Source organism: Microplitis mediator, chromosome 3 (assembly GCF_029852145.1).
Source record: "Microplitis mediator isolate UGA2020A chromosome 3, iyMicMedi2.1, whole genome shotgun sequence".
NCBI lineage: Eukaryota > Metazoa > Arthropoda > Insecta > Hymenoptera > Braconidae > Microplitis > Microplitis mediator.
In genome coordinates, this window is record NC_079971.1 from 7,422,934 (window position 1) to 7,434,127 (window position 11,194).

The 11,194-nt window shown below is 30.8% G+C and overlaps 3 protein-coding genes and 1 long non-coding RNA gene across 5 annotated transcripts; all 4 read right to left on the bottom strand.

The window, feature by feature from the left end:
- Positions 1–321: 321 nt before the first annotated feature.
- LOC130665697 (kelch domain-containing protein 10 homolog) lies at positions 322–2,728 on the bottom strand. Its single transcript, XM_057466202.1, has 3 exons — positions 1,836–2,728; positions 1,417–1,767; positions 322–1,336 (listed from the first exon to the last, which is right to left on the bottom strand). Exons 1-3 carry the CDS (start codon positions 2,526–2,528, stop codon positions 1,169–1,171), a joined length of 1,212 nt encoding a protein of 403 aa, XP_057322185.1. The 5' UTR covers positions 2,529–2,728; the 3' UTR covers positions 322–1,168.
- Positions 2,729–3,016: 288 nt separating this feature from the next.
- Positions 3,017–7,067, bottom strand: LOC130664761 (kelch domain-containing protein 10 homolog). 2 transcript variants are annotated; one of them, XM_057464850.1, is made up of 6 exons: positions 6,093–7,067; positions 5,672–6,022; positions 4,538–5,590; positions 3,850–4,423; positions 3,433–3,780; positions 3,017–3,350 (listed from the first exon to the last, which is right to left on the bottom strand). In XM_057464850.1, the coding sequence occupies exons 1-3, from the start codon at positions 6,780–6,782 to the stop codon at positions 5,423–5,425; spliced, it is 1,209 nt and encodes a 402-aa protein (XP_057320833.1). In that variant the 5' UTR covers positions 6,783–7,067; the 3' UTR covers positions 3,017–3,350; positions 3,433–3,780; positions 3,850–4,423; positions 4,538–5,422. The 2 variants fall into 2 exon arrangements, with proteins under 2 accessions (XP_057320833.1, XP_057320832.1); XM_057464849.1 differs by having other exon boundaries at positions 3,850–5,590.
- LOC130665260 (kelch domain-containing protein 10 homolog) lies at positions 3,183–4,539 on the bottom strand. Its single transcript, XM_057465584.1, has 3 exons — positions 3,850–4,539; positions 3,433–3,753; positions 3,183–3,350 (listed from the first exon to the last, which is right to left on the bottom strand). Exons 1-3 carry the CDS (start codon positions 4,537–4,539, stop codon positions 3,183–3,185), a joined length of 1,179 nt encoding a protein of 392 aa, XP_057321567.1.
- Positions 7,068–8,507: 1,440 nt separating the features above from the next.
- LOC130665669 (uncharacterized) lies at positions 8,508–9,439 on the bottom strand. The gene is made up of 3 exons (XR_008989568.1): positions 9,328–9,439; positions 8,867–9,226; positions 8,508–8,786 (listed from the first exon to the last, which is right to left on the bottom strand). It is a non-coding gene; the product is annotated as an uncharacterized LOC130665669 (long non-coding RNA).
- Positions 9,440–11,194: the final 1,755 nt, after the last annotated feature.

The following is an 11,194-nucleotide window of genomic DNA, read 5'->3' on the forward strand; positions in this document are numbered from 1 at the left end:
AGATGGCCTTCAAGTCGATAAATTATTCATCAATATGTCAATGCTTCAATTTTTTATCTTTAATTCATCGGTACCAGGATACCAATTGACAGGTAAGTGTCATTGAGACTTAAGTTTATTGGACAGAATTGTCATTACCAACAATTCGTTTACCTAGATGTCTACAGACGTTTATTTACGGGGTAAAATGGGTTCATTTCGTATTCGAAAGAAATATATATTAAAGAATAAACACAAAAACATTAAATTTTGTAGTAACATTTTTTATTATAAAAAAATAACAGTAAACTGTAAAAATAATTTAACTATTGGATCAATTATCTTAAATGTTTATAGAAAAATTTTTTAATATAAAAAAATCTGTATTTTAGTCTTAAAAGATTTATCAGCAATTGGTCAACTGTAGAGTAATAAATTTCGTTTCAAATAAATTTATGATTATAACAATTTTGAGAGCGAGTTAGTTTTAGTTAACAAAAATTGAATACAATGAATTCATTTATAGACATTTTATTAATTAATACGAGACTCGAGTAACTTCGATTGGATACCGAGGGACATGATTTCTTCGTCACCCTGGTTAAAAATACTCATTGAAAAGAATTAAAAATGATGAAATCTGGATTCTTTTCAATAATTTCAATTCTTTTGTTGGTATATGTAGATATACAGTTTGCATGGAGTGGCCGCTTCTCAATTATTTTCAATCAGTATTTTTAACCAGGGCAGTCATTAATTTTAAGTTTGGATATTAATGTAAAAATGCTTCCCAGCAAATGTCTATGAGTTTGGGAATCCTGAGCCAAGTTACAGGGTGAAGTTGGCTGACATCACCCGCAGTCCTACTACGGTGCCCATAGGCGGCTGGGGTATACTGAGACAGAAGAATGGGTTGTTTTCATATTCGTAAGAAAAATAGTAATTGAAGAAAAAAAAAGGTAATTTTTAATACAAAAAAAAATAAACTGTTTACTTAGTGACATAGATTATTAGAGAATAAAAACAAGGACATTAAATTGTTTGTACATTGTTTTATGATAAAAAAATATGAGTAAACTTTAAAAAAGACAAATTTGGTTTCGAATAAACTTATGAACGTTATAATTTTAAATGCTAGTGAGTTATAAATAAAAAAATAAATACAATAAATTTTCTTATAAATATTTTATCAATTGATACGCGACTTAAGTAATTGCAATGGAAGGCCGAGGGACATAATTTCTTTGTCAGTCATTGATTTCAAGTCTGGATAGTAATGGAAAACAGCTTCCCAACAAATGTCTGTGAGTTTGGGAATCCTAAGCCAAGTTGAGTGTAAAGAAGAAATACAGGTTGGCTAAAATAAATTATTGGAATTAATTACTCAAACATTAACAGCAGTGGCAATTCACAATAATATATAAATTTAATAATTACACTTTCCGGATCATTATTGAAAATCAATCCACCGAATGTTAATAATTTTCCAGAAGGAGAAACGGCCATTGAATTATTTTCAACAGAATGAGGTAAGACAGTACCAAATCTCTCGAGACACGTCCATTTTAAACTTGTGAGATTCAGTCTCCAGACGTCATTCAAGGCATCTTCAGAATCGATATCTGTTCCTCCAGAAATTATTATATTTATTTCACCCGAATCTGGATCAGTATAACTCGCTAACCCGAAATCTCCTCTTTCTGTTGGATAATGCGGTATGTGATTTTCATCAGCACGAGTCTCCACTATTTTCCAGCAGCATTTTTCTAAATCAAATCCCGGAATTTCCTGAAATAAAACTTTTCACATTAAAATTTACTCATGGATAAATTAATCAGCGCAATGAAAGTGCTTACGACAAAAGAAAACGTATCAAGTCCGTGATCATCACTAAAACCACCAAATATATAAATCATATTGTTGTCATAAACTAAGGTATGACCCAATCTACCAACTGGTTCATTAGCATCAAGTCCTCGACAGATGTAAACAACTTCCCATACACCATTTTCCATGTTTAATTTATATACATCGGAAAAGTTTTCGTAATCTCTTTCGATTCCGACAGTATAAATATATTTTCCATGACGAATTAAATTAAGTGCAAATGTAGAATTCGGAATTTGTCCACTTGTCTTTCTGGCAAGTGCACTTTCGGTATTTAGATCATAAATATGTAATCGGCCTTTGCGACTTGAAAGTTCGTCATCAAAAGGTACTCGTATTGTCCAAATGACTAAATAATTAGATTCAAAAATTGTACCAAAAATGATATCTTTATCATCTGGTAAATTACTATCATTTCTCATTAATCTCCATTGTTGTCCAGCTAAATTGTACACCCAGATATCAAGAAAGTCAGACCGTGATTCGTCAAACAAAGAATCAGTTAATTCATCTTGAAAATCCACAGCAGTCGTTGGATCCATGCCTTTGTAAATATATAAATTTTTACCATCACACCGTATTCTTGACAGCATTCTTCCTTTAGGTTTTACAATACCATTAGGAGAATTTTCAGTAAAAACGTATGGTTGGAATGTGTACATTTTGAAAACAATTATGAAACTTTTTTATTCCCTTTCAGAACTATTAATAAAATTGAAAACTTTTTGCAGTTTTTATTACTAAATTGAAATCTTTTTTTACTTGACCGTGTATCACTTTAAAGGTTAGCTTGTTTACTCTTTAAACGAAAACGCACATGAATATCTCGACAACAGCGACCTCAGTAAGCTAAATTTGTTGAACAAGAAAATAAATTATCAAAATTTTAAATTTATTCTTTAGTTCTTCTGAGAAAATAGAAATAATCAAAATTAGCGCATGCGCCATTCTTCAGACAAACAGAGCCAAAAATTTAAACTTTCACATACAGATCTGGTGAAATAGTAAATTGTGTGACTAGAAATTAAACAAAACGATTTTAGATCAGGGTGAAGAATACGTAAGAAAAATAGTATTTAAAGAAAAAAAAAAGGTATTTTTTAATATAAATAAAAAATAAACTGTTTACTTTGTGACATATATTATTATAGAATAAAAAAACAAGAAATTAATTTTTTTAGTACATTTTTTATTATAAATTAGTAACAGTCAACTTTGAAGATGATTTCAAATGAATTTATGAACTATATAATTTTAAATGCTAGTAAGTTATAAATATTAAAATGAATACATATCATTTTCTTATATATACTTTCTTAATTAATACGGGACTTGAGGAAGTGTGGCGGTATACCGAGTGACTTTATTTCTTTGTCAGTCATTGATTTCAAGCCTGGATAGTAATGGAAAACAGCTTCCCAACAAATATCTGTGAGTTTGGGAATCCTGAGCCAACTTGAGTGTAAAGTAGATAAACAAAGTCCCTAAATAAATCATCAGAATTAATTATCCAAACATTAATAGCGTTGGCAATTAACCATAATATATAAATATAACAATAAGTACTTGTTGCGTATCATTATTAAAAATATATCCACCAAATGTGAATAATTTTCCAGCAGGAGAAACTTTCATTGAATGACTATCAATGTGACAAGGTAAGACAGTACCAAATCTCTCAAGACACGTCCATTTTAAACTCGTGAGATTCAATCTCCAGACATCATTCAAAGCATTATCATCACAATTTGTTCCTCCAGATATTATTACATTTATTTCCTCAGAATCTGGATCAGTGTAACTTGTCACCCCGATGTCTTTTCTTTCAGTTGGATACTGCGGTATGTGATTTTCATCACCATGAGTGTCAAGCATTTTCCAGCAGCGCTTTTTTAAATCATACGCCAAAATTTTCTAAAATTAAACAATTACATAAATATTTATTGTTATCGAAAAATTTGTCAACGTAGTAAAAGTGCTTACGACAAAAGAAAATACATCAAAGGCGGAATCATCAGTATCACCATCAAATATATATATCATATTGTTACCATAAACTAAAGTATGACTTGATTTACTATCTTGTCTATAGTAATCGCGTTTTCGACAGATATAATCAACTTCCCATACACCGTTTTCCGTATTTAATTTATATACATCGGAAAAGTCTTCATCAATTCTTGTGATTCCGACAGTATAATAATATTTTCCATGACGAATTAAATTGTTTGCAAATGTAGGAGATGGAATTTGTCCAGTTGTCCCCTGGACAAGTACACTTTTGGTGTTTAAATCACATATGTGTAACCGACAGTTGCGGCTTGACGGTTCGAGATTAGAAGGCCTTTGTATTGTGCAAATAACTAAATAATTCAATTCAAAAATAGTACCACAAATGAAATCATTACTATCAGGTAAATTACTGTCAATTGTCATTAATCTCCATTGTTGTCTAGCTAGATTGTACACCCAGATATCCCGAAATTCTGGTTTTGATGTGAAGAATAAAATATTACCCGATTCATCTCGATGTTCAACAGAATTCGGATCTTCACCGCTGTAAATATATAAATTTTTACCGTCACATCGTATCTTCGATTTCATTCTTCCTAGAGGTTTCGCAATACTATGCGGCGAATGTTCAGTAAAAACATGCGGCTTAAATACGTACATTTTTAAAATAATTATAAAACTTTTTTATGAATTTTTTAAATAATAAATAAAATTAAAAAACTCATGCAATTTTCATTGATAAATTAAAACTTTATTTCAAGTAACTTGCGTTACTTTTTAGTGTATCAGTTGAAAGGTTAACTCGTTTTACTTTTTATATGACGCACATTAATATCTCGACGACAGCGACCTCAGTAAATCAAATTTCGGCGGGTAATCGGCAAAAACTGGAAATTTAATTGTTGAAGTCAATAAATTATTTATTAATGTCACTGCTGTAATTTATTATCTTTAATTCATAAATACAAGGGTGTGTATTCACAGGCGAGTAGGTGCCATTGAGACAGAAGTTTATTGGACAGAATCGTCATCACGAACATTTTGTTTATCTAGATGTTTACAAGCGTTCATTCTCGGGATAGAATGGGTCGTTTTCGTTTCCACCCTGGCGGTTTTGAATCACCCTGGGAGTGAAAACACGGTGGATTCCACGGTGTTTCCACGGTGATTCAAAACCGTCAGGGCTATGAAAAATGGTAATTAAGAAAAAAAAAAGATAATTTTTTATATAAATTAAAAATAAACTGTCTAAGTAATGATATGAATAAATAGATAATAAAAACAATAACAGTAAATTTTTTAGTGACATTTTGTAAAAAAAATTATTGTAAAAAACAAAAACAGTTAACTTTGAAAATAATTTAACTATTGAATTGTTTATCTTAAATGTTTATATAATAAATTTTTGAATACAAAAACATCCGTACTTAACTCTGACACGATTTTTCAGCAATTTTCATGAATGTATGACCATTATAATTTTAAATGCTAGTGTGTTATAAATATTAAAATGAATACAATCAAATTACTTATAAATATTTAATTAATAAATACGCGACTTGAGTAATTGCAATGGAAGGCCGAGGGACATAATTTCTTTATCGGTCATTGCTTTCAAGTTTGGGTAGTAATGGAAAACGGCTTCCCAGCAAATGTCTGTGAGTTTGGGAATCCTGAGCCAAGTTGAGTGTAAAGTAGAAATACAGGATGGCTAAAATAAATTATTGGAATTAATTACTCAAACATTAATAGTATTGACAATTAACTATTATATATTAAATTTAATAATTACTTGTTCCGTATCATTATTGAAAATATATCCACCGAATGTGGATAACTTTCCTGCAGGAGAAACGGTCATTGAATGATTATTAACGGGACAAGGCAAGGCAGTACCAAATCTTTCAAGACACGTCCATTTTAAACTTGTAAGATTCAATCTCCAGACATCATTGAAGGTATCTCTAAGATTATTAACCATTCCTCCAGATATTACCACATGTATTTCACCAGAATCCGGGTCAGCGTAACTCGTTACCCCAAAATAATCTCTTTCAGATGGATACTGCGGTATGTGATTTTCATCACCATGAGTGTTTACTATTTTCCAGCAGCACTTTTCTAAATCAAACGCCGATATTTGCTAGAATAAAACATTTTACATAAATATTTATTTGTATAAAAAAATTAATTAGCGTAATATAAATGCTTACGCCAAAAGAAGATGGATTCAGTCCAGAACCATCTACCACCCCACCAAATATATAAATCATATTGTTATCATGAACTAAAGTTTGACCTACTCTACCAGTTGGTTCATTGGCATCAACTCCTTGACAGATATAAACTATTTCCCATACAAGATTTTCCATATTTAATTTACATACATCGGAAAATTCACCAAGTTCTCTTGCGATACCCACAGTATACAAATATTTTCCATGACGAATGGAATTAAGTGAAAATGAAGGTGAAATTTGTCCAGTTGTCTTTCGGGCAAGCGCACTTTCGGTATTTAAATCATAAATATGTAATCGGCATTTGCGACTGGAAAGTTCGTCATTTAATGGTGCTCTTATTGTCCAACTGACTAAATAATTTGATTCAAAAATACTACCAAAAATGATATCTTTATGATCTGGTAAATTACTATCATTTCTCATTAATCTCCATTGTTGTCCAGCTAAATTGTACACCCAGATATCACGAAAGTCAGACAGTGATGCGTCAAATGAAGGATCAGATAATTCATCTTGAATACCCACAACAACCGTTGGATCCACGCCTGCGTAAATATACAAATTTTTACCATCACACCGTATTCTTGACAGCATTCTTCCTTTAGGTTTTGCAATACCATTAGGAGAATTTTCAGTAAAAACATACGGTTGGAATGTGTACATTTTGAAAACAATTACGAAACTTTTTTATTCACTTTCAGAATTATAAATAAAATTAAAAACTTCTCGCAGTTTTTATTAATGAATTGAAATATTATTTTACCTAACGGTGTTTCACTTTAAAGGTTAGCTTGTTTTACTCTTTAAACGAAAACGCACATGAATATCTCGACAACAGCGACCTCAGTAAGCTAAATCCGTTGTTAAACTAGAAAAAAAAAATTATCAAAATTTTAAATTTATTTTTGCCACATCTGCACCGAAAGTTTGAATTCTTGTCTTATTTAGAGGGAAGATAGTGGTGCTTTAGCATTTTTGAGAAAACAGAAATGATAAAAATTAGCGCATGCGCCATTCTTCCGACAAACAGAGCAAAAATTTCAACTTTCAGGTACAGATCTGGTGAAATAATAAATTGCGTGAGTAAGAATTAAACAAAACGATTTCAGATCAGGGCGAAGTTCATAGGTAGGGTAGGGTTCATTGAGACAGAATTGTTATTACGAACAATCCACTTACTTAGATGTCTACAGACGTTCATTGTCGGGGTGAAATGGGTTCCCTGATTAAAAAAGTGAATTGAAAAGTATTGAAAATTATCTCAATTCTTTTCAATCCCTCGGCGGTTTTGGAAAGTATTGAATGGAATTGAAATTTCGATCGTTTGAATACTTTCCAATTCCAAAGTGGAATTCGAAAGTAATGAAAAGAATTCAGGTATTGAGAAGGATTCAGAAAGATTCAAAATTTTCAATTCATTTCAATCTTTTTCAATCCCACTCATGACCCGAAATGTGAAATTATTTAGGTATTGAGAAGAATTCAGAAAGATTCAAAAATTTCAATTCATTTCAATCTTTTTCAATCCCACTCATGACCCGAAATGTGAAATTATTTAGGTATTGAGAAGGATTCAGAAAGATTCAAAAATTTCAATTCATTTCAATCTTTTTCAATCCCACACTTGATCGAAATATCGGATTATTTAAGTATTGAGAAGGATTCGGAAAGATTCAAAAATTTCAATTCAATTCAATCTTTTTCAATTCCACACATGACCCGAAATGTGAAATTATTTAGGTATTGAGAAGGATTCAGAAAGATTCAAAAATTTCAATCCATTTCAATCTTTTTCAATCCCACACTTGATCCGAAATGTCGGATTATTTAGGTATTGAGAAGGATTCAGAAAGATTCAAAAATTTCAATTCATTTCAATCTTTTTCAATCCCACACTTGATCCGAAATTTTGGATTATTTAGGTATTGAGAAGGATTCGGAAAGATTCAAAAATTTCAATTCATTTCAATCTTTTTCAATCCCACTCATGACCCGAAATGTGAAATTATTTAGGTATTGAGAAGGATTCAGAAAGATTAAAAATATCAATTCATTTGAATCTTTTTCAATTCCTCGGAAGTTCAGAAATTCTTTTATTATTTTGGGATTGAAAAGTATTCATTTTATGTCAAAATGAATACCTTGGGGTATAGAAAGTATTCGAAAGGATTCATTTCTCATCATTTTCAATACTTTTCAATTCACTTTTTTAATCAGGGTTGCTTTCAAATTCGTAACAAAAATAATAATTAATTTTAAAAAAATGATAATTGTTAATATAAATTACAAATAAACGGTCTACTCAGTGACATATAGATTATTAGACATTAAAAAACAAGACTTTCAATTCTTCAGTACATTTTTTATTATCAAAAAGTAACAGTAATCTTAAGAAATGATAAATTAGGTTTCAAATGAATTTATGAAGATTATAATTTTAAATGCTAGTGTGTTATAATAAAAAAAAATCATACAATGAATTTATTTATAGATACATTATTAATTAATACGCGACTCGAAGAAGTGTGGCGGGATACCAAGAGACTTTATTTCTTTGTCAGTCATTGATTTTAAGTTTGGATAGTAATGTAAAACAGCTTCCCAACAAATGTCTTCGAGTTTGGGAATCCTGAGCCAACTTGAGTGTAAAGTAGAAGTACTAGTTAACTAAAATAAATTACCGGTATTATTTACTCAAACATTAACAGTATTAACAATTAACATTTGTATTTAAATTTAATAATTACACCGCCCGGATTATTAATGTAAATCTATCCACCTAATGTGAATAATTTTCCAGTAGGAGAAACGGTCATTGAATGACTATCAACTTGGCAAGGTAAGACACTACCAAATTCATCAAGACACGTCCATTTTAAACTTGTGAGATTCAATCTCCAGACACCCTTCAAGGTGCCATTGAAGACATTATTATAATCAACACTTCATCCAGATACTATCACATTTATTTCACCCGAATTCGGGTCAGTGTAACTCGTTAACCCAAACTCTTTTCTTCGAGCTGGATACTGCGGTATGTGATTTACATCACCAAAAGTGTTTACTATTTTCCAGCAACGCTTTTCTAAATCAAATGCTGAAATTTCCTAAAATTAAAGAGGGGCGCTTATAAATAAATAAATAAATGAACAATTACATAAATATTTATTTTTGCCAAAAAGTTTGTTAGCGTAGTAAAAGTACTTACGTGTCAATAAAATGCATCAAGTTGAGAATCAGTACCTTTATCATCAAATACATAAATCATATTGTTATCATAAACTAAAGTATGGACTGATCTCACATTTAATCTATCGTCATTAGGCCCTGGACAAATATAATCAACTTCCCATACACAGTTTTCCATATTCAATTTATATACATCCGGAAATTCTTTATGAAGTGCTTTGAATCCAACAGCATACAAACATTTTCCATGACGAATTAAATCTTTTGAAAATCTAGGATATGAAATTTGTTCAGTTGTCCCCTGAACAAGTACACTTTTGGTATTGAAATTACAAATACGTAATCGACATTTGCGACTTGTCAGTTCGTCATTGAAAGGTGTCACTTTTAGTGTGCAAAAAATTAAATAATTTGAATCAAAAATAGTACTGCAAATGAAATCATTATTATCTGGTAAATTTTTTTCATTCCACAATAATCTCAATTGCTGTCGAGCTAGATTGTACACCCCGATCTCTCGAACTTTTGGTTCTGACGTAGCGGATAACAAATTTCCCGAATCGAAAGTATGCACAATTGCCATACCTTGGCCGTTGTATCTTCGATACCATTATTGCTACAGGTGTCGTAATACACTTCGGTAAATGATCAGTAAAAACATACGGCTTGAATATGTACATTTCTGAAATAATTATAAAACTTTTTTATGACTTTTTAAAATGATAAATAAAATTCAAATCCTCATGCATATTTTATATATAAATTAGAATATTATTTGAAGCAAATTATTTTATTTTTTAGTGCATATGTTAAAAGTTAACTCGTTTTACTTTTTGTATGAGACGCACATTAATATCTCGACGGCAGCGACCTCAGTAAATCGAATTTCGGCGGGTAATCGGCGTAAACTAGAAAATCAATTGTTGAAATCAATAAATTATATATTAATGTCACTGCAGTAATTTTTTTATCTTAAATTCATAAGTACTAGGATGTGTATCCATAAGTGAGTAGGTGCCATTCAGACAGAAGTTTATTGGACAGAATTGTCATTATAAACATTCCGTTTACCTAGATGTCTACAGACGTTTATTGTCGGGGTATGATGCATTGTTTTCATAATCGTAAAATAAATAACAAAAAAACATAATTTTTAATATAAATTACAAATAAACTATCTACTTAGTGACGTAAATTATTAGAGAATAAAAACAATGACAGAAAATTTTTTAGTGAGATTTTTTATTGTAAAGAAGTAGCAGTAAACTTTAAAAATAATTTAACTATTGAATTGTTTGTCTTAAACATTTATAAAATAAATTTTTGCATATAAAAACATCCGTGCTTTACTTTGACACAATTTTTCAGCAATTTTCATGAATTTATGATCATTACAATTTTAAGTGCTAGTGTGTCATAAATAGTAAAATGAATAGATAGAATTTATTTATAGATATTTTATTGAATAATACGGGACTTGAAGAAGTGTGGTAGGATACCGAGAGACTTCATTTCTTTGTCAGTCATTGATTTCAAGTTTGGATGGTAATGGAGAACTGCTTCCCACCAAATATCTGTAAGAATGGGAATCCTGAGCCAAGTTGAGTGTAAAGAAGAAATACAAATTCGCTGAAATAGATTACCACTTACTCATACATTAATAGAATTGACTATAAATTACTGTCCTGTTCGGAGGGAAAGTGAAATAGTAAATTGTAGGACTAGGCATGAAACAAAACGATTTCAGATCAGGGTGAAGTTGGCTGACATCACCCGCAATCCTACCAGGGTGCCCATAGGCGGCTACGGTATACACACCACGGAGGATGATATGACGTCTCAATCCGCGAGTTTACCACCCGCGCCATTGGCTAGGGTAGACAATT

Excerpts from the sequence above, each read along its gene's own strand:
- LOC130665697 (XM_057466202.1), bottom strand. The coding sequence starts at position 2,528 with ATGTACACATTCCAACCATACGTTTTTACTGAAAATTCTCCTAATGGT. Across the intron at positions 1,768-1,835 it reads TTGATACGTTTTCTTTTGTC|GAAATTCCGGGATTTGATTT; the intron begins GTAAGCACTTTC and ends GTTTTATTTCAG. Across the intron at positions 1,337-1,416 it reads TCAATAATGATCCGGAAAGT|CCAACCTGTATTTCTTCTTT; the intron begins GTAATTATTAAA and ends AATTTATTTTAG.
- LOC130664761 (XM_057464850.1), bottom strand. The coding sequence starts at position 6,782 with ATGTACACATTCCAACCGTATGTTTTTACTGAAAATTCTCCTAATGGT. Across the intron at positions 6,023-6,092 it reads TGAATCCATCTTCTTTTGGC|CAAATATCGGCGTTTGATTT; the intron begins GTAAGCATTTAT and ends GTTTTATTCTAG. Across the intron at positions 5,591-5,671 it reads TCAATAATGATACGGAACAA|CCATCCTGTATTTCTACTTT; the intron begins GTAATTATTAAA and ends AATTTATTTTAG.
- LOC130665260 (XM_057465584.1), bottom strand. The coding sequence starts at position 4,539 with ATGTACGTATTTAAGCCGCATGTTTTTACTGAACATTCGCCGCATAGT. Across the intron at positions 3,754-3,849 it reads TTGATGTATTTTCTTTTGTC|CGCTGCTGGAAAATGCTTGA; the intron begins GTAAGCACTTTT and ends GATTTAAAAAAG. Across the intron at positions 3,351-3,432 it reads TTAATAATGATACGCAACAA|GGACTTTGTTTATCTACTTT; the intron begins GTACTTATTGTT and ends TGATTTATTTAG.